At 45.7% G+C, this 24,964-nt stretch overlaps 1 protein-coding gene across 1 annotated transcript in view; it reads right to left on the bottom strand.

Moving 5' to 3' along the window:
* Nucleotides 1-22,403, bottom strand: part of LOC113627371 (polycystin-1-like protein 2) — an 82,000-nt gene extending 59,597 nt beyond the window's left edge. Inside the window, 7 exon segments of the mRNA XM_027119910.1 lie at nt 1,676-1,905; nt 10,194-10,326; nt 13,305-13,416; nt 17,026-17,144; nt 17,927-18,112; nt 20,252-20,579; nt 22,326-22,403. Coding sequence (XP_026975711.1) covers nt 1,676-1,905; nt 10,194-10,326; nt 13,305-13,416; nt 17,026-17,144; nt 17,927-18,112; nt 20,252-20,579; nt 22,326-22,403 — 1,186 coding nt within the window.
* Nucleotides 22,404-24,964: the final 2,561 nt, after the last annotated feature.

Genomic DNA, 24,964 nt, shown 5'->3' with positions numbered 1-24,964 from the left:
CACAGGATCTTCATTGCCACGTGCGGGTCCTTAGTGGCAGCATGCAGGATCTAGTTCCCTGATGAGGGATCAAACCCGGGCCCCCTGCATTGGGAGCGCGGAGTCTTAACCACTGGACACCAGGGAAGTCCCTCTAATTATTTATACTATGCATGTGTTACGGTAAACTTAAAAGTTTGTAGTAAAAACCTCAGAACATTTTGTTGATAGAGATATCCTTGTGGCGAGGAAGGCTCAAAAGGTAGCATCTCTTAAGGGTGTGGCTGGTTTTTATGCATGAGAATTAGCCTCCAGTCTTGTCTTAAGTCGAAGCTGTGAAGCCCTTTCCATCTCCATGACTAACTGCCTGAAACCCTGCCCAACGAGAGAACTCAGCCTGTTCACATTAAGATGGGCTCCCTTACGGACTGGGGCTGGTTATCCTAACTGGATGCTAAATATTGTGGTTGACTCTTAAAAAATATGATTTAAACCACTAAATTAAGATTCTTTCCAATAGAAACCAAGCTAGTATATTTCTTGTTTGAGTGATGCTACTGTTGCTGCTGATGGTGTTGATGTAAGCCCTCTGAGAACAGGAGCCCTGACTTTCATGTTTATTGCTGCCTCCCCCCATACCTGAAAAAGAGTAGTCACTCAATTATGTTTGTAGAATGAAAAAAGATTATCTTAAGTTTTTCCAGGTGCACCTAGCAAGCTATCTTCAGCCAACAAGCACACCAGAACAGAAAGGAGCCCCAAGCACTGCGTTTAAAGTCCCGTTATAGATCCATGAAGTTACTGCTCTGAGTGAGGCTCCGGGTGGTATGAGGTTGGACTGAGACATGTCCTTACCTCCACAGCTCTGTGCCACTCAGTTTATATCAACAGGTCTCTGTCCAGATCTCAGACTGGACCTGTGCCTTGAGGAAAGATACTGCTTTTGGTGAGGATGGGAGAGTCTATTGACAGAAGGGGTGATATTCAAAATATTTAACAACTGAAACTGCATGGGCACCAGCTAAGTAGAATGATGTTCTGATAAATCAGAATGGACACTGTGACCAATCCGAATGGATGCTGTGACCAATTAGAATGGACGTTGTGACCAATGAGAAATATTGCTATGACCAATCAGAATAGATGCCATGACAAATCAGAATGGATACCTTGACTGATCAAAATGGACATGATGGCCAATCAGAATGGCCTCTGTGACCAATCAGAAGAGAAACTGTGAGCAATCAGCACGGACACCAGCCATAACAGCTGCTGTAGTTGATTATCAGCCCTAACTGGGGGCAATGTGATTGTGTCAAGCTGGTCGATGCTGGCTGTGCTGAGATTCACATGCCCCCAACAGGGAATGGCTTGGAAGTCCAAGTCTTGTGATGGGACTAGGGGCATGCAAATGGTCTTCAGAAGGATGGTTGCTCTCACTAGCTTACTAGCCTTGTGACTTCGGCCAAATTTCTCAACCTTCCTTCCATTTCTTCCTCCATAAAATGTATTGGGTGGGCTACTATATAAGCACTTAGACCAGTTCCTGGTATACACTAGGTACTAAATAAATGAGTGGCTAAGAAACTAACTCCATAAGTGTTTGCTGTTAGTACTTATTGAAGCCTGGGAGCTGGATGGATAGATTGGGGGCAAATCAAGGCTGCCTTGACCTTGACCATTTCTGCAGACTCACCTCCATCAAGCTCCACCTGAATCCACAGAGGGTCCCTGAAGACTGCCCAGGAGAGAGGGCTGGTTCCTGATGTGGACAGGCCAGAACACCCAGTCACACAGAGCCTCTCCATCTTGTCTCACATCGTCACTTGCTTCTGAGCTATCACGTTCCACTCGCTGGTTGTACACTCGACAAACACAGTGAATTCCCCAGGGGCTGTGAACTGGTGGAAGACGCTGCTGGACAAACTGCCAACAACGGTCAGAAACATTACCAGTGTTGGGCTCACACACACGCGCATTCACATGTGTGCTTGTGTGCACTCCCACCATACATCTCCCCCGCTCTGCAAAGATAAAAAACAATGAAGAAAAAGATGGTCCACGACCAAGCCACGCTCTCTGTGTTTGTGAAGGTTACACTGAGACTCCTGGAGCAGGTGAGAAATGGAAGAAATAGCTCTGACTAATTAGGGAGTCGAATACTTGGCTGCAAGTCCATTGTCTGCCATTTTCTCCCTCTGTGGCTCATATGCACCCCCTCTCTGGGCCGCTTGCTTCATCTGTAAAATACTATGCCCCAGCCTACCTTTCTGAGCCTTGTTTTCCCCATTTGTAAAATGGGATGAGTCCAAACATATCAAAATTGCGAGTATGTTTTGCTTCTCATTTTCCCAAGGGGACTAATTTAAAATCCCTCAAATGGCCCCAAAAGATTCATGTGACCTCCCCTCCTGTCCTCCTCCTCAGCTCCTGCCACACTCCCCTTCTGTAACTATACTGGTAGCTCAGACCTCTTTCCAGTTCATAGAACATGTCACTTCTTCCCCACCCCAAGGCCCAGAAGTGCTCTTTACAGGGAAGCCTCTTGCCCATCCCTTTGCTCATACGCTTGCTCTTCCTTCAGTTCTCAGCTTAAACATCACCTCCTCAGGGGCGTCTTCTTAGATTCTTTTATAACTGCCATAGCTTTGCTGCTTCTCCTAGGTGACACTCACCCCTTTTGTGCTCGCTTATTCACTGTCATGCTTCCCTGTGGAGCTGTCAGTGCAGACAGTGTCTGTCTAGTTCTCCCTTTATACCTGGCATCTAGCACAGAGCCTAGCACATAGTGAGGGCTTGAGAAATAGTTTACAAATGGATACAGTTGTGATAAAGCTTGGAGAACAGTAACCTGATTCTTGGTGCCGGCCAAGATGGAGTTAGCCCACTATAGCCTGTTTCTTCCATTAATTACAACTAAAAACCTGGGCAGAACACAAAAAGAAACTACCCAAGGACTCTGAAAAGTAAGAAACAGTAGGCAGATTGTGGGTGAAAGTCAAAACTTTAAGAATCATCCATAAAGACAGGAGTTTCCTGTTTTCTTTCTGGGTTTTTTTGTGTGTGTGTGTGGGGGGGGGGTTGTTTGTTTGTTTGTTTAATCTCCTTTATCTCTTGACTTTGTCCCGAGGGTAGTCTGGGTCATGGTACTGCACAGTGAGTAAAGAAAACAAAAACCCCGAGAGAAACACCCTCTGTTTAGCCAGAGGACCAGAAAAAGGGCCCCAGTGAGTCTGAGACTACAGAGGAAATACCCACTTTTGTTTTGTGTTAGTCTTTTTTTTTTCTCTCCTGTACCTACCCCAGGCTGTCCTCTCTCTTGGAGCCTCACTGACTGTGTGGGATGATGCAGACCCCAAAATCCCTAAGAGAAAACTGATCTTTCTATCCAGAGGATCCATGGAAAGGGGCCTGTGGGAGCTGGAGATTGTGGGGAAAGTCCTGAAAAGGAGAGATGCAGAGAAGATGATTCCCTAATTCTGTGTATGGCCCAGCATGAATCATGAGTTCACCCAGAAACTGCACATGTGCAGAACAGACCCAAAGAAATATAGCAAAGGCCTCTTGGACTAAAGTACAACATAAACCAGCACCCCAAGTGGCACATGAATGGAACAGACCCTGACAGTTTTGGAAACTGAACTGGAATGGGAACCACTGCTCACAGAAGGCAAGTCAGAATGTGTGGTCTGAACCTAACTGGGTTGGTTGCCTGCTAAAACAAAACAAACAGACAAGAAAAAAATAACATTTTCCAGAGTATTCTTAAAAGGACCCAGAGTGTCAGAACCTACTACCTAAAATGTTCAGAATATAATCCAGAATTGCCTGATACACAAAGAACCAGGAAAATGTGGCCAAATTTCAAGGGAAAACATAATCAGTAGATGTCAGCCCTGAGGTGACTCAGATATTAAAATGTCAAAGACTTTAACCCAACTATTATAACTATGCTCCATGAAGTAAAAGGAAACTCTCTTGAAATGAATGGAAAGCTAGACATTCTCAGCAGAGAAACCGAAACTATTAACAAGAGCCAAGTGGAAATTTTAGAAATGAATAACACAATGTCTGAAATAAAAGATTCATTCGTTGGATGCAATAGCAGAATTGAGATGGCAGAGGGAAAAGTCAGTGAGCTTGAAGACAGAGCAAGAGAAATTATCCAATCTAAAGAACATAGAGAAAAAAATATTAAAAATTTAAAAAATGAGCAGAATGTCAGCAATCTGTGTAACAATATCTAAAGGTAAAACATTTGTGTTATTGGAGCACCAGAGAGAAGAAAGAGGTTGCTGTAGAAAAATATATTTGAAGAAATAATGGCTGAAAACTTTCCAGATTTGACAAAGCACGTAAATTTAAAGATTCAAGAAGTTCTGTGAAACCCCAAATGTAAAAAACAAACAAACAAACAAAAACAAAACAAAACAAACCTTAAAGAAAACCTTGCCCACAGATATAGTGAAGTGCTGAAAATTGAAGATAAAAAAAATCTTGAGATCAGTCTGAAAAAATAGTGATACACTACATGTAGAGAAAACAGTGATTTGAATGACTGTAGATTTCTTTAGAAACTGGAGGTCAGAGACAGTGAATGACATCTTCAAAGTGCTGAAAGAAAAGAGCTGTCAACACATAATTCTATAGCCAGCAAAAATATCTTCCAGGAATTAAATCAAAATGAAGACATTCTCAGGAATGAAGAAATTCTGTAAGAGACTTTGTTGCTGGAAAATCTACTTTAAAAGAAATGCTTGGGCTTCCCCAGTGGCTCAGTGGTTAAGAATCTGCCTGCCAGTGCAGTTCGAGCCCTGGTCCAGGAAGATCCCACATGCCGTGGAGCATCTAAGCCCATGTGACACAACTACTGAGCCTGTGCTCTAGAGCCCATGAGGCACAACTACTGAGCCCGTGCGCCACAACTACTGAAGCCCATGTGCCTAGAGCCCGTGCTTCACAACAAGAGAAGCCACCGCAATGATGAAGCCCGTGCACTGCAACGAACAGTAGCCCCTGCTCGCCACAACTAGAGAAAGCCCGTGCGCGGCTACAAAGACCCAACACAGCCATAAATAAATAAATAAATAAACAAATTTATTTAAAAAAAAAATGAAAAAGGCAATTTGAAGGAAGTTTTTCCAGCTGAAGGGAAATGATATCAGAGGGAAACTCGAAACTTCAGGAATGAAGGGAGAGTGCAAGAAAAGGTAAATATCTTGGTAAATGTAGCCTATTTTTCTCCTCTTAAGTTCTTTAATATATGTATGACTGTTGAAAGGGCTTTTCAATGTATGTAAACATCCTACAACTGACAATTATAGCATAAAAGATGGCAGGCAAAGGAAAATATATGCTGGTAAGGCCATAACATTTTACCTGAAGTGGAAAATATTAACTCTAAGTAGACTGTGAAAGGTTAGATATGTATATTGCAATCCCCAAGGAAACTATTTAAAAAGTAATACAAAGAAAAATAACCAAAAAAGCCAATAGGTAAGCTAAAATGGAATGCTGAAAATATTCAAATAATCCAAAAGAGGGGAAGAAAGGAGGGGAACGGGGGAAAATAAACAGAGGGTGCAAACAGAACACAAATAACAAAATAGTAGACCGAAATCTAACTATATCAATAATTACATTAATTGTAAACAATGTAAACATACCAATTATTATGCCAGATGAGATTTTAAAAAACCAAGACTCAACTGTATGCTGTCTATAAGATGCCCACTTTAAATATGACAATATAGATAGGTTAAAAGTAAAAGGATGGTTGTATAGCACAGGGGACTCTACTCAGTGCTCTGTGGTGACCTAAATGGGAAGGAAATACAAAAAGGAGGGGATATATGTATACGTATAGCTGATTCACTTTGCTATACAGTAGAAACTAATACAACATTGTAAAACAACTATACTCCAATAAAAATTTTTTTAAAATAATCACTTTGAGAAAACAGTTAACAACAACAACAAAAAAGTAAAAGAATGGAAGAAAGATGTAACAGCAAACACTAATCTAAAGAATGTTGGAGTGGCCATTATTAATATCAAACCATGTAGATTTCAGAACAAGGAAACTAACTGTAGAAATGTGAAGATGGCCTTGAATCCTACCTGGTTTTCAGCAATCTCTCTGGAAGAAGCAATTTATTCCATTCTCTAAACTCTGGTGCCAACTGAAATTGCCCAGGACTAAAAAGCAGAGAGATGGATTTTTCTTGATTTGTCACCCAGTGATCTTACCCAAGAGCAAAGAGTGCAAAGTGGTTTAGTAACTGCTGCCAACAAAGAGAAGCTGTGCTTGGAGCACAAAGCAATGGAGACAACAACTTAAATTTAATGACCCTATGACCCAGGAATTCCACTCCTGGGTATAAACCCAACAGAAATGTGTACATATGTGCATGAAAAGACATGTACTAGAATGTTCACCGTTGCACAAGTTGTAATAGTACAAATGGGAAACCACCCCAATGCGTATAAACACTAGAATGGATAAGTTGAGGAATATTCATACAACAGAATGTTATACAGCAGTGAGAAAAAAGAAATCACAGTTATACACAGCAATATGCATAAATCTCAAAAACATACTGAGCAGAAGTAAGACACAAGAGAAAATATACTTTACGATTCTATTTACAAAAATTTCAAACACAGGTCACAGTAGTCGATGATGTTAGAAATCAGTATCCTTGTCGGGGGGCGGCCTGTGGAGGATTTCTGGGTACTGGGTCATGTTTTGTTTCTTGATCTAGGTGCTGGTTACATGGATGTGTTTATTGTCTAAAAATTAATTGAACTGTATCTTTTTGTGCAGTTTTCTATACATATCTTATGCCTCAATAAAAAGTTGAAAAATTAGTTCAAAATTCCATCACTTACTGGTTTGTATACACTGCTTTGATACTTGACGTGAATATGATACAATTTAATGAGAGGTCCCCCAGACTCAGCTCTGTCCAGAGGTGACTCAAAATAAAGACCCAAGAATTATGGCAATACCCAGATCTGTCAGTAGGTGGCGCTGAATTACCCAACGCTGGACTTGGACAAATTTCACTTTATTCAAATTGTGTCTATAGGCACATAATATAATTTCAGAAATGTAGAAAGTTTCCCAGGACAAACAGAGAAACAAAACAGCTTGCCATGCAAATGAACACAAGACATGGGGAGTGCAAGGCTAGAAGGAGCTTTTAAAGGAGAAATCCTTTGACTTCTTACGCTGTTTCTATTTGAGGTTGAATCCTATCCATTAGCTCATGTGATTTATCTAGGATGGAGACGGAGTCCGATTTGAAAAATTCACCTGTTAGCCTAATGAGGAGTTAAGCAAAAGTAGGAGTCCGTACAAACACATTTTAAAAAAGCATAGTGACGTTTGCACGAAGTATGTGACTTCTGTATACTTAAAATTCATGCCATTTTTCACACTGTAAACTGAGTTCTGAGGCTGCTAGTGCTGATAAGAAAGCATCAGAAATATATCTCCCAATGTTAATAAAAATGATAGCAGAAGGTGAGTGGGTAGTTTCAAGGTCTAACAGATCTTTAAAGTAGACAAAATTGGGTTATCGGGTTGGAGTGATGGTGGAGGGTATCAACATTTATTTCTTTCGAAAGAGAAAAGAAAATGCAGTAGCTTTCACTTACAGCAAATGCCCAGAGGGTTTGCAAATGTAAAGCATTGTTTATTGCTGTTTCTCTTAGATTATGAAAACATTTAATCACACAGAGAATTCCAGAGAGTAATATGATAAACACCCTTGGACTCACCATCCAGAGTGGACAAGTATTTGCATTTTGTCCCATTTGCTCCAGTGTTTAACTACATTTGTATATTACTGAAATATCCTTGTGTAACTAAAGAACTTAGCAGGGCTACAGTCAGTCAATTTTGACTTATGCCAAATGCAATTTGTGTAAAATTTGGGGGCTGAAAGACTATGTAACTTAGCATTTCTTGTTTTTTTTTTTTAATTTATTTATTTTTGGCTGTGTTGGATCTTCGTTTCTGTGCGAGGGCTTTCTCTAGTTGCAGCGCGCAGGGGCCACTCTTCATCGTGGTGTGTGGGCCTCTCACTATCGCGGCCTCTCTTGCTGCAGAGCACAGGCTCCAGAAGCGCAGGCTCGGTAGTTGTGGCTCACGGGCCCAGTTGCTCCGCGGCATGTGGGATCCTCCCAGACCAGGGCTCGAACCCGTGTCCCCTGCATTGGCAGGCAGATTCTCAACCACTGTGCCACCAGGGAAGCCCCAGCATTTCTTGTTTTATTGATGAAATGGTAGCAAACGGGAAGAAACCTGCAGAATAATGCCATGGGTATTTCTGTCACTTAAACCTTTTTTTTCTCCAAAGCGACTTCATATTTAATTTCTCATTTTACTCTGTGAAACAGTTAAGATCGCCATCAATATAAATGTGATAGGGAAGGAAATGGAAACCCAGAGATTGTCTCTGGGTCTCACATCATATCTGGGATAAGAACCCCAGCTTCTGGACACATTTTATTTTGCGGCATGGCACAATGCCTGAGACCCCAGAGGACTTCTGAGTTGGAGACCCGCACTCACTGGATCAGATTTGGACTGTGGACCGGGTTGGTCCCCGGGTTGCCCCAGCCCACCCAGGCCTTCTGGGAATGGCAGGCACCCACAGGGCTGAATTCAGAACCTCTAGCCCACACAGAGTAGAACCAGAGATGTTTCAGGGTTAGGAGAGGTGCTTATGGGCCTCCATGATTTCCCTGGGGATCCTTGATTTCTCTGAAATGAGCCAGATGCCAAGGAGGATCTGGAACTGATGGGGCACCCCTTCAGCTGGGGCACCCAGCAGGGTAGAATGGAGCTTATTCCAGGCCCAGGTAGGACTTTGAAATGTTATGAATTGTGTTCAGCTGCCATTAGCTTGGGGAGCTATTCTTCCCTGGAGGATGCAGCATCTGGTGCCCTTGGGCCCCGATGCTGCGTGCTGTGTCCTCCACCAGGGCCTAAGAGCCTAAGAGCCTGAGCTTTGATTCCAGGCAGCCCTGGCTTGCCTGGCTATGCTGTCACTCACCAGCTGCGTGGCTTGGGCAACGCTACTGGACCTCTTGAAGCCTCAATAGCTTTGTCTGTAAAACAAGATGATTATGTAGTTCAGCACTGTCCAACAGAAACTGTGTGAGCCACGTGTGTCATTGTAAACTTTCTAATGGTCACACTGAAAAAAGTGAGAAGGAGCAGGTGAAATTAATTTAGAAAATTTATTTCCTTAACCCCAATAGATCCAAAATACTATCATTTCAATGTGTAATCAGTATCAAAACATCACTTAGTGAGATATTTTACATTCTTTCATGGGAAGGGAGCTACATCTTCAATATCCCACGTGCATTTACATTTACAGCACATCTCAGTTGAGAGCAGCTGTATTCCAAGGGCCCAGTAGCTCATATGGTGAGTGGCTGTTATTCAGGACAGAGTAGCTCCTGCTCATGGGGTTGTTGTGAGGATTAAGTGAGATTGGGTGTGAAAGCTGCTTAGCTGGACTGTTATTAATATTGCTACTATTATTTTTATTATCCTTATCAACAAAAAACATTCGTACACGCAGGTGAGCATCTTCTTCACCCCATTACTGACTCCTTGGACAGTGACTCGGGAGATTCCACAGAGCCGAGCTAAAAGGACCCAGCTCTCCATGACTGTTTGAGTGACCTTCTCCATTGAGAAAACCTGTGAGCACCATTCCTCCCATTCCCGTATGTATGCCCCTTTGTACTGTGACTCTGCCTCTCCTTCCACCAACAGGTGGAGACTATTTCTCCACCTGTTCAGTGTGGGCTTGGCCATGGAACTTGCTCTGGTCAATGGGACATTAGAAAATGTGACACAAGTAGTGATTTGAAAAATGCTTACACATTGGGCCTTGCTTTCACTCCCTGCTGGAAACTCTTCTGCCGCCATGCAGATGAGCCTAGGCTAGCCTGTTGGGTGATGAGTGACACATGCCACTAGCTGACATCCAGCTAACTGCCAGACAAAAGAATGAGGCCTTCCTAGGCCATCCAACTGAGCTAGTCCAGACAAGAAAAGACAACTAGCTGATCCAAAGAACCATGAAAAATTATAACTATTATTGTAAGTCACTAAGTTTTGTGGTGTTTTGTTATGCAGCAGAAACTGACTGATACATTTTTACTCAAGGCTCAGAAATTCCTCTTACCTTGTGGGGTAGTAGGGATCGAAAGTGTGGCCATCCCCCATATTAATTATACAGGACAGGTTTCCAATGTAGGGACAGAGGAGCCATGTAAGGGAGATGGTGACATTGTCAAAGATGAAACTCTCAGGCTTCCCTGGTGGCGCAGTGGTTGAGAGTCCACCTGCCGATGCAGGGGACATGGGTTTGTGCCCCGGTCTGGGAGGATTCCACATGCCACGGAGCGGCTGGGTCCGTGAGCCATGGCCGCTGAGCCTGTGCGTCCGGAGCCTGTGCTCTGCAACAGAAGAGGCCACAGCAGTGGGAGGCCTGTGTACCGCAAAAAAAAAAAAAAAAAGATGAAACTCTCATTGTACACCATCAGCTTCAGGCCTGCACATCAAAACTCAAAATACCATTTGCCGTTGCAAAGCAGATGTTTCTGTTTAAAACCTACTTTCTTCTATCTACCTGACCTTTATCTTTAGTGGGGCTTTTAAAGTTTTAAAATTTTTACTTTTTAAAGTTCTTTTGAATTTTTTCATTCCTAGGTAATACATGACCCAGATACAGAATTCGATGTGTACAAAAGGGTCTACAGTGAAAAGAAAGCCCTCCCCGACTGCTACCCCTCAGTCCCCCAGTTCTGCTCCCCAGAGGCAGCCATTGTTACCAGTCTCCTGGGTCTCCTTCCAGAGATACCTGCACACTCACAAGCATGTACATACTTTTCTATTTATACAAATGGTGCTCTGTTCACTATTTGGCACCTTCCATTTTTTTCACTTAGGATATTTTGGAGATTGTTCTATATGAATTCAGTTAGAGCTGCCTTATACTCTTTAATAGCTGCACAATGTACCCTAATTTATTTAACCAGGATCCATTGATTGTCTAAGTGTATTTTATAATGATTAAAAAGGCAAAAGGCAAAGCACCTTTAGGAAAATCTCCTTGGCTAGGGTGGCTGATGAATCATCATTAGCAATTTAGTGCACATTAAATTTTACAAATTTGAGCTTCACAAGTTGGCCTGGAGGATGGGGTGAGGGGTGGAATTTGTGGCGGTTCACCCAGCCATGGGCTGATTGGTGCAGCACAGTCTTCTGGTTTCTGACTTAAATGAGAAGGGAAAATATGTAAGAAGCTGAATGCAAATGAAAAGGACTTTCTTGACCTGGTCAGAAAGCCACCGTGGTCCTGATTGGTACGGGTTCGTGATCATCCGAGGAAACTCAGGATGCAGCAGGCCCTTCTGGGCACAGAGGCAGGAGCTGGGGGGCAGGGGATACTGCTGGATGAAGTCCTTCCCTTCAGAAATCAGAAACTGACGGTGATCAGAACCCACTGATTCACAAGGGACAAGATATTTGAAATCAAAGTCAGGACAGAAAATCTGGTCCATGTGGTAGCCAGACCCAACTCACCCCCCTACCCCTAAGCTACCCGTCTGTCTGATGAGAGCAAGGCTGCAACTGGCAGATCTCCAAGGGCGCCCTTTGTCCAGGAGCGAAACCACCAAACGGAAAGTGCTGCCAAACCATGTGGCCTCCCTTCCCAGAAAAGAGAACAAGACACCCTCCCTGCTCACTCTTATTCCACCCAAGTGTGTTCTGCAAACGAGTGCCACCCCCACTTCCTGCACCCTCTCCTCCGTGCAGCCCTCTTCCTCCTGTCCCCAAGGACCCTGCTCTCCTGGGTGGCCCCTGGGGACCCCGACCTTCTCTGACTCATCTTTCCCCTTCAGAGCTCCTTGAACCATTACTCACGGATTCGGTAGAATTTGCCGTTCTGACCGATTAATTGGTTGGACAATGGCATAATGTGGTGTCCCAGCTTGAGGGGAAATTTGCACTCACACTGTAATAGGAATGAACTTGTTACAGCCATCTTGGAGGGTGATGTGGCAATGTCTACTAACATTTAAAATGTGCGTACCCTGTGACCCAGCATTTCCGCTACTAGGGATCTCTCCTCTAAAAGTAATCCCAGGAGTATGTCAAGATATATGCGCAAGAATGCACAAGAGAGCACTGCAGAGTGATCCATAACAACAAAAACTCAGAAGCAACCAAAATGTCCATCAAGAGGGGAACAGGTTGGACTTCCCTGGTGGAACAGTGGTTACAAATCCGCCTGCCAATGCAGGGGACACGGATTCGATCCCTGGTCTGGGAAGATCCCACATGCCGCAGAGCAACTAAGCCCGTGCGCCACAACTACTGAGCCCACGTGCTGCAACTACTGAAGCCCGCGCGCCTGGAGCCTGTGCTCCACAACAAGAGGAGCCACCGTAATGAGAAGCCTGCGCACCGCAATGAAGAGTGGCCCCCGCTCACCACAACTAGAGAAAGCCTGCGTGCAGCAACAAAGAACCAAAGCAGCCAAAAATAAATAAATTAATTAATTTTAAAAAAGAGGGGAACGGGTTAAATAAATTTTGACATAATCTTATGAAGGGATACTATGCAGTCATTAAAAGAATAAGGTAGTGACTTGGAGAGATGTCCAGGATATATTATTAAGTGAAAAAAATTGAGTTGTAGACATATACATCTATACATTCATACACAGCCATGTCTATGAAAACACTTTAAAAAGCAGGGAAGAATTTATTCTAAACAATTGAGTAGTTTCTTTATGAGGAGTAGAATTGTTGAATGGAAGGGAGGGATTCTTCCTTCTTGATTTATAAAACTTGTACAAATTCTGGTAATATGGGTTATTTTTATGGTTTTTTAGATTTGTAAAAGTTCCTGTGCATTCTAAAATGGCAGTCTACAGGGAGGGTGGTGGTTGAGTGCGTGTGGCATGTGGGAATCCTTCCAATCAAGTAATCTTGGTTTTGTCTGTTGTGTTTATTGGGTCACCCCATGAAATTTAATTTGAAGCGTCCTGGGGTTAAAACAGTTGTTTTTCAACTTCTGGCTTGATGGCTTGTTTTGCAACTGAACCTCAAATGCTTTACCCTGCAGCTAAGCCAGGTGGGGAGGGCAAGCCACAGGGCAGCAGTTTTGGGTGAGGAGGTCTCTCAGTACTGAGCAGATCCACCCCCATGGAGAGCTGCACCCTCTGCTCCAAGGAGGGCTAGAGATAAGAAGGGAATTCCCACACCCAGGCAAGTTGGGGACTCACCTTCCCGGCAGTGGTACTGCACCCACAGGTAACTGCCCCAGGTGGGACACAGGTCTCCAAAGTAGGTCCCATTTGCTGCCACCTGGCAGGCCTGCAGCCCCCCGGCACTGGCCTGGGAGGCACCCACATCCCAGCGGAAGCAGACACCGTGTGAAGGACATTAAAGGATAGGGTCAGACAGAGATGAGTGACCTTGAATTCGTTCATTCACCCACCATCCCCCCAACAAGTACCTGTTGGTATCTACTGAAGACCGGGCACTGAGTCCGGTGCTGGGGGAGAAACAAGTAGGATTCCTGCCCTCAAATATCTCAGGGTCCAGCACAATGGTTCCCAAGCTTCAGAATACCAGAATCCCCTGGAGGGCTTGTGAAGACAAAAATTTCCAGACCCTGATTCTGATTCAGTAGATTTGGAGGGAAGCTTGAGAATTTGCTTTTCTAACAAGCTTCCAGGCTATGCCGATGCTGCTGGCCCAGGGACCCCACTTTGAGAACCACTGGTCCAGTGGCATCTACTCAGATGGTCTACATCCTGAGAACTGGCAAAGAGGGCACAAGATTAGGAACCCTGTGTCTGCCACGGGCACCAGGTGCCCACAGGAGGGAGGAGTGTGGAGACCCCAGGCCAGAGGCCTCAGGGTCATCCCAACATCCGTTCCCTCTGCCCATGTAGACATAATAGACGCCTACAGAGAGGCCTGGAGAAAGGACAGGCAGATGCTGTGGCCCTGGTTCCCTTCTTGGCTTGAGAGCATCCTATGGCTCTGCCCTGCACCGCATCACTTTCCTTGTTCTCTTTCGCATCTTAGAAACCCATGCTTGCTCCAGGCTTTGGAATATTTAAATGCTCTTTTCCTGTCTGGTTGCTTAGCCAGGCAAGCCCCACCCCCTCCTCAGATGCTCTCCTGGCCCTGGTTCCTCCCCAGCTGTTATGGTTTTGTGCTCCCCTCACCCGGTTTTTAGCCATGGGCCGATGACTCCTTGATCTATGTCTCTTGTTTAGCTCTCTCTTGAGTTCCTATCCTGTATGTCCACTTGTCTACACAGCATCTCCACTTGGACGTCACAGGGCACTCCAGGCTTCTCATATCCTGAAATGAGGTCTTGATCTCTGATTTGGGTTGAAGTGTGTCTCCTCTAAAAGGTGTCTTGAAGTCCTAACCTTTGGTACCTGTGAATATGAGCTTATTTGGAAACAGGGTCTTTGCAAACGTAATCAAGTTAAGATGAGGTCATTAGGGTGAGCCCTTAATCCAGTACGACTGGTGTCCTTTGGACACGGAGACAGGGCATGTGAAGTTGGAAGCAGGGATTAGAGAGATGCACCTACAAGGGTTTGTGGGCAAGCATTGCCGACAAATGCCGGATGCTAGAAGAGGAAAGGAAGGGCTCCCCCCTGCAGGTTTTGGAGGTAGAGAAGTCCAGCTGACACCTTGATTCTGGACTCAGCCTCCAGACTGCAAGAGAACGTGCTTCTGTTGTTTTAAGCCACCCAGTTTGTGGTACTTGGTAAGGCTGCCCTAGGACATGAAGACAATCTCCCTCCTCCACCTTTGCCACCAGCTGCTCCTCCCCCAGCCTCTTCTCTCAATGCCAGGGTCATCCTGGACCCCCATCATTGACAAGTCCTGTCAGTATGTCCTTCTGTTTCTGGAATCTATCCATTTCTCTCCATCTGCATTGCCCTCCAGCCTCCAGCCTCTCTCACCTGGGTTTCTGGCATCAACCTCCCTTGTTTGGACTCACAGCAGCCTGCGGGCAGCTTTAAAATACACCTGGCCGTGATCCTCCCCTGCTCAAAACCCTCCAGTGCTTCCCCAACATCCTGGGGCTAGGGTCTGGGTTCCTCAGGCACTAGTGCCCCACCTCCCCCCATGCTGAGTGCTTTGCAGTTCCCTGCACCTACCACGCTCTTCCTCGGACTTGCATGGGTTCCTCCCTCTCCCCAGAACACCCATCCCCATTCACCCAGCTGTCCTTTTCCTGCGTGACTCCTATCATATCTTCAGGTCTCAGCTTAGATCTCACCTCCTCTGGGAAGGTGGCCCGCCCTTTGACCGTTGGTCCACAGATCCACCCTCACCCTACTTGGTTCCAAATTGCAGGGAACTACATTTCCCAAACTGCCCTGTGCACTGGCAGGCACTGATGGCAGACTGAAGACGATGTATTAACTTCCAATGGCTGCTGTAACAAATTACAAAAACGTAGTGGCATAAAACAGCACATTTATTACCCTACCTTTCTGGAGGTCAGAGGTCTGGGTGGGCTCAGCTGGGCTCTGCTCAGGGTATCACAGGGCTGAAATCAAGGTGTCACAGAGGCTCTGGGGAGGAATCTACTTCCAGTCTCATTCTTCTTGTTGGCTGAATTCAGTTCCTTGGGACTGTAGGACTGAGGTCCCATTTCCTTGCTGGCTATCAGCTGGGACCACCCTAAGCTCTTAGAGACCTCTCTCCAGTCCTCCCATGTGACCCCCTGTCTCTCAGAGCTGGCAGTGAGGCGTCAGGTCTGTCTCATACTTGAATCTCACTGACTTCTCCATCTGCCACCCCTCTCTTATGCTTCTAGCCAGAGAGAATTCTCTGCTTTGAGGGGCTCATGTGATTAGATTGTACCCACTTCGATAATCCAGGATAATCTCCCTATTTTAAGATTAGCAACCATAATTACATGTACAAAGACCCTTTTGCCACGTAAGTTAACATATTCATGGGCATGGCATCTCATCATACCCGCAGTTCCAGGGACTAGGGTGGGAAATTGGGGGTTCAAAGTCTGCCTGCACCAGACGGGAAGAGGTACAGGGCAGGGTGCTTTTTGCCCTCTCTCTCACCACATCTCCTCTGAAGCTCCAGCTCCCTGGGGCCCGTCCCTCCCTCCGTGGTCATTGCTCCCCCGGCGCAGATCATGGCTCTAGCACCTGCCAGGTGGCCCTGACTTCTGCTTTTGATGTGACATCCCCCATGGCTGTCCCTCCAGTCCTTTGGGGTGGTCGCGGCTTTCTGCTCCTCTAATCTCAGGGTTCGATCATCATCCCCTATTCGGCTTCTCAGCACTTCCGTGACTGAGTCATTGGATAACCAATTCCCTGCATTAAATTCCCTCTGTTGGAAGACCTAGCATGATTTTCCTGCTGGGACCCAGTTTGCTCCACCCCTCCGTGTGAGATCTGTACCCTACTAGGTGCATCCACAGCACTAGACTACAATCTCCAAGAGAGAGGGAATGTTTCGTTTTGCTTTGTTTTCGTTCACTGCTCTATCTCCAGCACGCAGAACAGTACCTGATACACAGCAGGTACAAAATGAGTCTTGCATGAGTAACTAAACAGCACCTTTTCTCCCTTCTGTGTGACACTGAGCACAGTGCTAGGTAATTGCCTGTATTTGTTTCTGTCTCCCCATTAGACTGTGACCCCTTCGAAGAACAGACTGTGTTTGATTCATCCCTGCATCCACAGAGCCCAGGATAGTGCATGGCACACTTTTGGTGCTCAATAAACGTCTGTCAGCAAACTGACTGAATGAATGAGTGATGGTGACACTTAGGTACAAACAGCCCCCCTGGAGCTCTGCCCAGATCTCCTCCAGCCCTCCCCAAAAGGATGCAGGGCTCCCATCCAATGTGCCCTCTGGGTGTGGCTACAAGGTTTGGAAGCTTGCATCTAGGCCTTTAAGGAAATAGCCCACTGAGCTCCATCTGTGAAGGAGGCACACCCATCGGCCCGTCCTCCGGGCCTTTCCTCCTTGGTAGGCCACAGCCTCAGGAATGCTGGGGCAACGAGGCGAGATGAAGAGAACCAACTGGCTGATTTCGGCATTTCTTTCCCCCACGCCTGCTCTAAGGGGAGGAGGGGTGATGTGGGTCAGACATGGCGGGGAGAGGTGCAAGTTTCTTTCCAAGGAAAAATCCTTGTCACCAGACAAACCTGGCTCAGAGGCAGATTTAATCTGATTTAGAAAAATAAGACCCTAGAGAAACTCTCCCATGTGAAGGAGAGATACCATCCAGAACAGGAGAGATACCACCTGGAACGTTTGTTTGTTTCAGGACTGTTCGCAATAGCAAGGATTAAGCAACAATCCGCACATCTCTCAATAGAGGAAAAGACAAACTATGATATAGTTACAGAAGAAGTGAAACAAACTAGTACAACATGTATCAGGACAGATGATACGAATCTAATGTTTTATTCATTTCTGTAATGAGGGAATCTTAAGAAAATATGGCATAACGCTAAGATTTGACAAAGTTGGGTAGTGGGTCCAGAGGATTTCACTGAAATTTTTTTCATTCTTGTACGTGCGTTTGAAGTATTTCGAAATTAAAAAAATTTAAATTAAAAAAAAAGAAAGAAATGTTTTTGCACCCAGTTGGGGTGGAGAGCAAAATGTCCACCTGACCCGTCGGGTGGGTTTGATGTCAGGTGAAGGGTGAGCCACGGCCCCCTTACTCCCCTGCTTGGTGCTGTGGGCAGACTGGCTAATTTTCCCATATGATGGAAGCCCAAGGTCAGATATGAAGATTGTTCAATCCTTCCAGACCCCTTTGCTGGGCACAGGACACCAGGAAGTGCCCTGCACTTGCAGCCAGAGCTACAGAGCCCTTGGGCCCTACCTGCCACTTCATCCTTGACGCTGACCCAGTTGCATTCCTCCTCCAGGTCTGAGGGGTCCCCGGCATCCTGGATGCAATAATGGGGAGTCTGGCGCCCATAGAAAGCATCCTGGATCTGGATCACCTCCCCTGAGCCACAGTGCATGGTGGCATTGAGGTTCTCGCAGGCCAGACTCTGGCCGACATCTGTGGCAAAGGTAAGGTGACGCCTAAGGAGGGCTCGTGGTCACAGATGGGCAAGTGCCCAGGTAATGGGAAGCAGAGGGGTCTCAGGGGTCAGGACTGTGAGATGCAAGGACACAGTGGGAGCTGACTCAGCAGGGGTGAGAAACAATGTGGAGGGCATGAGCATGGCTCTGGGGCCAGACTGCCCAGGGTCAGGGCCAGCCCAGCCACACTCGGGCTGTGTGGTCTTCTGCAAGTTATTCAGCTTCTCCGTGCCTCCTCTTTATGGGGGGAGTCAATATCACACCCCATAGAGTCGTTAGGAGGATCAAATGAGTCTGTACGTGTAGGGTCAGGGCTGTAAAAGTGGCAATTATCATTCCACCTGTTTCGAGTGCCTTCCTTGAGACTTATCTGAAAACAATGCCTGGCACATCATAGATGCTAAACTAGCATTTGTTGAATGCATGAGTGATTTCATTGAGTCTTCATACCAGTCCTATGAGCTGCACTATTATCCTCCCCTGTGGTAACATCGGGCTCTGTGGGGTCACTGTGCTGAAACCCCACTCCAGCCCAGCTCCTGGCATGTGGTCTATGCTCAGTAAACATTTGTTGATAAAGAATGACCTGGCTCAGATGTGCACAGCAGAAAGTAGGAAACACTGGCTTCAGACTCAGGCCCGTCTGCCTGGTGGGACCGCCACAGGGCAGGGGTTGAGATCAAAATCTGTGTTCGTTTCCTAATGGCTGCTGTAACAAATGACCACAAACTTAGTGGCTTAAACAGCACAAATTTATCTTCTTACAGTTATGGTCAGAAGTTCAAAATGGGCTTTACTGGGCTAATATCAAGGTGTGGGCAGGGCTGGTTGCTTCTGGAGCCTCTAGGGGAGAAGCTATTCCCTTGCCTTTTCCAGCTTCTAGAGGCTGCCCCTTCTTTCATCTTCAAAGCCAGCAGCACAGTGTCTCCCAGTCTCTCTCTCTGATCTTCACGTCTCATCTCCGTCACCTCCCAGCTGTGTGGAACTTACCCTTTCTGAGCATCACTTTTCTTAGCTTTATCATGGGCCTGCGACAGAATGATGGAGGTATTTCTACTGTGTGATGAATAAGTGCACAGACGCATGTACAGCTCAGTGCCTGGAACTCCTGGATGTATGTTAGCTCTTCCTAGTGTGACCTCGTGCCAGGGACTGCAAGACCCTAGGGGCTGACGGTGCTGAGACAGGCTTGCAGTGGGGGTGGGGCAGGGGATGGGGTTTGGGGGGGAGCTTTGGTAAGAAGTGAGGAAGTTGCACAACCCACAGGTCCACAAAGCTTTCGACTTTTCCGAATCGGCCAGGCAGGAAAGTTAAGCTTGCATGGCATCTATAAAGCTGAGTGTGGGGGAAATAGAGCAGGGGTCCCGTAAGTGTCTGAACCCAGGCTGGGGCCTGGGCACCAGAGTCTCCAATGAGGGGCTTAGAACCAGGGAGGGGACTGGATCTGGAAGCCCAGAACCTTCTGTCAAGGCTGGCTTGAGGGTCAGGGGACCACAAGGCAGCTCAGCTCCAAGACCAGGCCCCCCATGGCAGGCAGGACCCAGTGTGGGTCTCGGGCCACTCCTGCGGGGACTCGCACACAAAGTCCCCAGGAAGGGGTTCCCAGGGCCCACAAAAGGGGCCTACCACAGGCAGCAGCTGGAAAGGGCACAAGAGCAGAGCGTGGGAGGATTTGGGAGTTGGGAGTGGGATGCGGGGGTGAGGGGCTCAAAGCCAGGCTGACCAGGGAGTGGCAGTCAAGGGTGAGTGAGAACAGCCTCCTGGGACCACATGTCTCTTCATGGGAAGACTGGAAAGGGAGCGAAGATAGGGCTGAGCACTTCCCTCTAATGTGGGCTATGAGAGGGGAAGACAGAGAGACAAGTGAGACTAGAGGGCAGGTAGGCAGGTAAGTGGACAGGGAGAGAGCGGGACATGAGCTGGAGAGATGAAGTGAGACACAGAGCATCACACAGCCGGAGATTGTGGGCATTTAGAGAGGTAGAGACAGAGAGACAGAGACAGAGAGATACAGAAAAAGAGAGAACAAGACAGAAGGAGATGCAGAGAGATAGAGACAGAGAGAGAGTCAGAGAAAGAAAGAAGGAGGGAGACCCCACAGCACAGGCCAGCTCACCAAACTCGCAGATGAAGGCGAACTTCTGCATGCAGTTGTCCGAGGGCAACCACCCAAAGGAAGGGTCTCTCCCATTGTAGCCCCAGGGGTTGGTTACAGAAGCATCCTGCCCTCGGCGCCAGATCCTGTAGCTCACATTTGAGGTGTCCAGCCAGATCCTGGGCCCTGGGATGGGAATATGACCACCAGGACTTGGAAGGGTCCTTCTGATCCTGGTGTGCAGAGAGCTTGCCCCAGCTCTACTCCTTGTATGCCGTGGGTGCTCAGGCAGTGCTGACAGGCTGAAGGCCTCTCTGTCCCATGCCAGTGAAGGGGCATCACCTAGCCACTATCTTCCAAGATAAGGTCTCAGCCTACAAACCGGGGTGCCGAGCCCAAGAGCCCATACAAAGAGGTTTGATTAAATAGATGATTCTTCTAGTAATGTGTAACCACAATTTAAAATAGAGCACAGGACTTCCCTGCTGGCACAGTGGTTAAGAATCCGCCTGCCAATGCAGGGGACACAGGTTCAATCCCTGGTCCGGGAAGATCGCACATGCCACGGAGCAACTAAGCCTGTGTACCACAACTACTGAGCCTGTGCTCTAGAGCCTGCAAGCCTCTACTACTGAAGCCCATGAGCCACAACTGCTGAAGCCCGCGAGCTCTAGGACCCACGTGCCTCAACTGCTGAGCCTGCATGCTGCAACTACTGAAGCCCGGGCGACTAGAGCCCGTGCGCCGCAACAAGAGAAGCAATAAGAAGGCGGCACACCGCAACAAAGAGTAGCCCCCGCTCACCACAACTAGAGAAAGCCCATGTGCAGCAGCGAAGACCCAATGCAGCCAAAAAAATAATAATAAATTTAAAAAAAAAATTTAAGGTTTAAAAAAAATTTTTTTAATTTAAAAAATAAAATAAAAAAGAGCACAGAACTGTGCCTCGGGATGGCAAGACATACTCCAGAGAGTAGCAGGGGCCCTTGTCAAATATACTTGGGCAGCACTGAATTAAAGTGGAAGCAATTTTCATGATTTTGGTACTCTTCAGAGCCTTGAATACACCAACATGATTGTTGAAGAAGTGTGTGTGTGTGTGTGTGTGTGTGTGTGTGTGTGTGTGTGTAATACAGAGGTACACCAGAGGTCTAGAAAACACTGGCTATAAACTATTTACTGTGAAGACTCAAAAATACATTTACCATTTTTTTAAGGAAAAGAAATCCATACATATGGTTAAAAAAATTCAAAGAACACAAAAGGGTATAAAGTGAAAACATCTTCACTCTTTCAACCTATGGACTACTCCCATTATTGTTATGTTTCTTGAAAATTGTTCCAGGATGAATTGTATCCATACATCAACATTTATGAATGCCTGAAATCTAGTTACATAAATGCCATCATATCGCACACAGCCAGGACAGTCCCTTGCTTCTTAAATAACACTGAGCGATGGAGGTTGGGACGTATCAGATCTACCCCATTTCCTGTAGCAGCCATGCAGTATCCCTTGGAGATTTTAAATAGACATGCTCCTTTAACTGCATGTGAATGGGTGTCCGATATACAGAAATCCACAATTTCTGCATCTACATAGCAAGAAACCATTCAGTAGATGTTGCCTGAAGATGCATTTTAGAATTCAAATCTCTTGGCTGTGAGTTTCCTAAAATGAGCTTCTCTGGCTGCTCCTTTATTAAAGTATTTCCATCCACGCTGGTACATTTCTACAGGTGTTCAGCCCAGACCAAGCTACTCATTTATAAAACCCAGCAGCTTCTACTGGACAATGGGAGGTAGCAGGACGCTGTCATCTTGAACAAGTCATTTCATGCCTCTGGACTTATTTTCCTCATTCATAAAATAAGAGTAGCAGTGCTTGCCTCATGGGGCAGGGGTAAGGCTTAAATACGGACATCCATTTTTTGTTGTGTATGGACACTGGGAAAACAAAACCGGCCAGAATAATGGTTCCTTCCCTTGAAGAACTCATAGTCCGGGGGGAAGACACCTAAAAACTGAAGTCATGCCAAAAGTGCTCTCCTAAATGTGTGGACAAGATCCTACAGGTGCAAAGAGGAGGACTCACCTGAACGTGCGGGGGTTGGAGGAAGGGGTCCTCAACGAGCGAAGGATAAGGTAGGGTTTCCAGGACGACTGTTACCATGAGACTGTCTAATGTGAATTGAGCTGTGCTAAGCCCTTAACCCACTTCAGCCTCATAACAAGTGGGGGAAGGACATGTGGAAGTGCTTTGAAAATAGCTTAGTCATTATTTCCTGAGACTCTGTTTTCCCATCTGTAAAATAGGGACAACAATCATAACTGTCTCATCGGTTATGATAAGGATTCACTGTGAAAATGGACGTGAAGAACTCAGGACAGTGCCAGGCACTGTTCTAGCAAGAACTGAAGAAGCCATAGCTAGTCTTAGGCACAAGCAAAGAAAGGGACATTTCTAGCATGTCAGCTACAAGCTGGATTCTGTGCTAGGTACTGCACAAGAATTCTTTTATTTGATCCACAAAACAACCAAAAAGGAGGGTCTCCTTACCATGAGAATTGGGACATACTAATTTGTTCCATGGAGTTCTGGGTAAGAAACTATGGTGAGAACCACAGCCACAAGCTCCCCATAAAACAAAATTATCGTGGCACCTACCTTCTGTGGTATCATTCCAAGCCAAGTTCCATGTGAGTCCAGTCCACCGTTCCCTGTCCTGGGTGAGGTGCTTCTGCAGGAATAACTGGGTGGCTTCACCATGAATAAAAACCAAATGGCCTACTTGCTCCTCACACCAGCTCTGGGCACCATAGAAGGTGCGGCCGAGAGGCACAGATTCATAGCAAGCATCTCTGAAAGCCACTTGGCTCTTAGAGCAAAAGCTGCCATCCTCTGGCTTAGCCGTAATGGCCCTAAACCCCAGGGCAAGCCCCAAGAGTACCAAGGCCAAGGTGCTCATCCTTGAACCACGGCTGGAGCATCTGGATGGGCCTGGCTCTCAGGTCCTTCATATGCTCGTGCCTTCACAACTGGCTGCCGTCCATCTTTCCTTCTCTTGTTGTATCACATAATAGTGACTGACTTCTTGTTTAAGTGTCTGCATTTTTGTTAATGCACATCTTGTTAATGTGTCTGCATTTTTGCTTTCCCCAGCTCTTTGTTCCATGCAGTTCCAAATCCAATTAATTTGCAAAAAGGTCTTGTAGAGAAAGATAAAGTTGCTGTATCACTTGTCTGCTTGTCATTGGGTGAACCGTTAGCTTCTGATAAAAATTCCTTGTTATTGGTTTTTATGTCATTACCCTTCAGGGCTAAATGTTTCACAAGGAGCCATCAGCTTGTGGGAAGTATGCGATAAAAGAAAACTGGCAGGAAAGCTAGAGTTATGGATAGTAAAGAAACCAAGTTGAGCTCATATCCAACCCCATTGTCTGTGGCCGCTGTGCCCAGATGATAATCACCTTCTCCCCAACATGGCTTCAATCCTACTGGAGATTTTTTTCTGCTCTCTGACTCATCACATTACCACTCATGCCTGTTTGAGAATAAAAATTTCCTACAATATTTATTTGATGTCATCATGAAAATAAGCTTTTAAAACTTCAAACTGCCCATCCTCACCTACTGCCTAAACCCTCCAACAGGTGTCCATGGTCAATGGATCAAGTTCAAACCTCCTGGCTTTGTATTCAAGGCCCTATATGAAATGATCTCTGACAATGTTTCCAAACACACCCCCGGAATGTAGGGAAACATGCTGTCTCACCAATTGCTGATGCAAGTATAAATTGGTACAACCTCTATTGTGGGTAGTGTGACAATACCTATCAAATATCTATCAAAATTTTAAAAAGTACAAGCTCTGTAATGGAGCAATTCCACTTCTAGAAACTTTACCTACAGATGAATTCATACATATGTGATATGTCATATATATATATATATATATATTATATATATATATGGTTATTTATTACAGAATTTTGTAAGAAGGAAAGATGGGAAACAACCTAAACGTCCATTTAAAGAAAACTGGTTAATAAAAGGTGGTACGTCCTAAATAGCGACTAAAACATGAACATATTCTTTGTATACAAATTCGGGAGGATCTCTAAGATTTTGGCTAACATTAGAAGTGAAGTATGAGACATTGATGAGGTTCCAATTCCATTTACACACAACCATATGAATACTTCTTTGTATATGTGTGTAATATATCTCTTAAGGGACATACAAGAGACTAGCAACAGTGATTGCCCAGTGTGGGGAGCAGGGACTAGGTGAGTGGGAGACAGACACAGGAGCGAGATTTTTGTTTCACTGGCCGCCTTTTTGAGACTTTTCCATTTTGTACTATGTGAATGCATTACCTGTTCAAAAATTATAAATTCTCATGAGCCCATCATTCCCCCAGAAGCTCAAAGTCACAGCTCATCCTATCATAATTCATTGCTGGTGACCTTCCTTCATGTCTCTGTGCATTTGTCTGTGCTCTTCCTTTTGCAGGAACCCCTTTCTCCCTAGTCCATCTGTGATCACCCTCAAGCTGATCCCCGGTTAGCTCAAACAGCACTTCCTCAATGAACCTTGTAGAACTTGCCTCAAATAATATGCCTGTCTCCTCTGAGTTTCTTTTTTCTTTTTTTATAACAAAAGGCTTTATTAAGATATAATTCACTTTCCATACAATTCATCCATTTAAAATAGATATCAACAGTTTTTAG

The sequence above is a fragment of the Aethalodelphis obliquidens genome, unplaced genomic scaffold (genome assembly GCF_003676395.1).
Source record: "Aethalodelphis obliquidens isolate GAN/ISIS:26980383/991018 unplaced genomic scaffold, ASM367639v1 scaffold20, whole genome shotgun sequence".
Classification (NCBI taxonomy): domain Eukaryota; kingdom Metazoa; phylum Chordata; class Mammalia; order Artiodactyla; family Delphinidae; genus Aethalodelphis; species Aethalodelphis obliquidens.
Note: the sequence above shows the minus strand (reverse complement) of the source record. Positions and strands in the feature narration are given on the sequence as shown.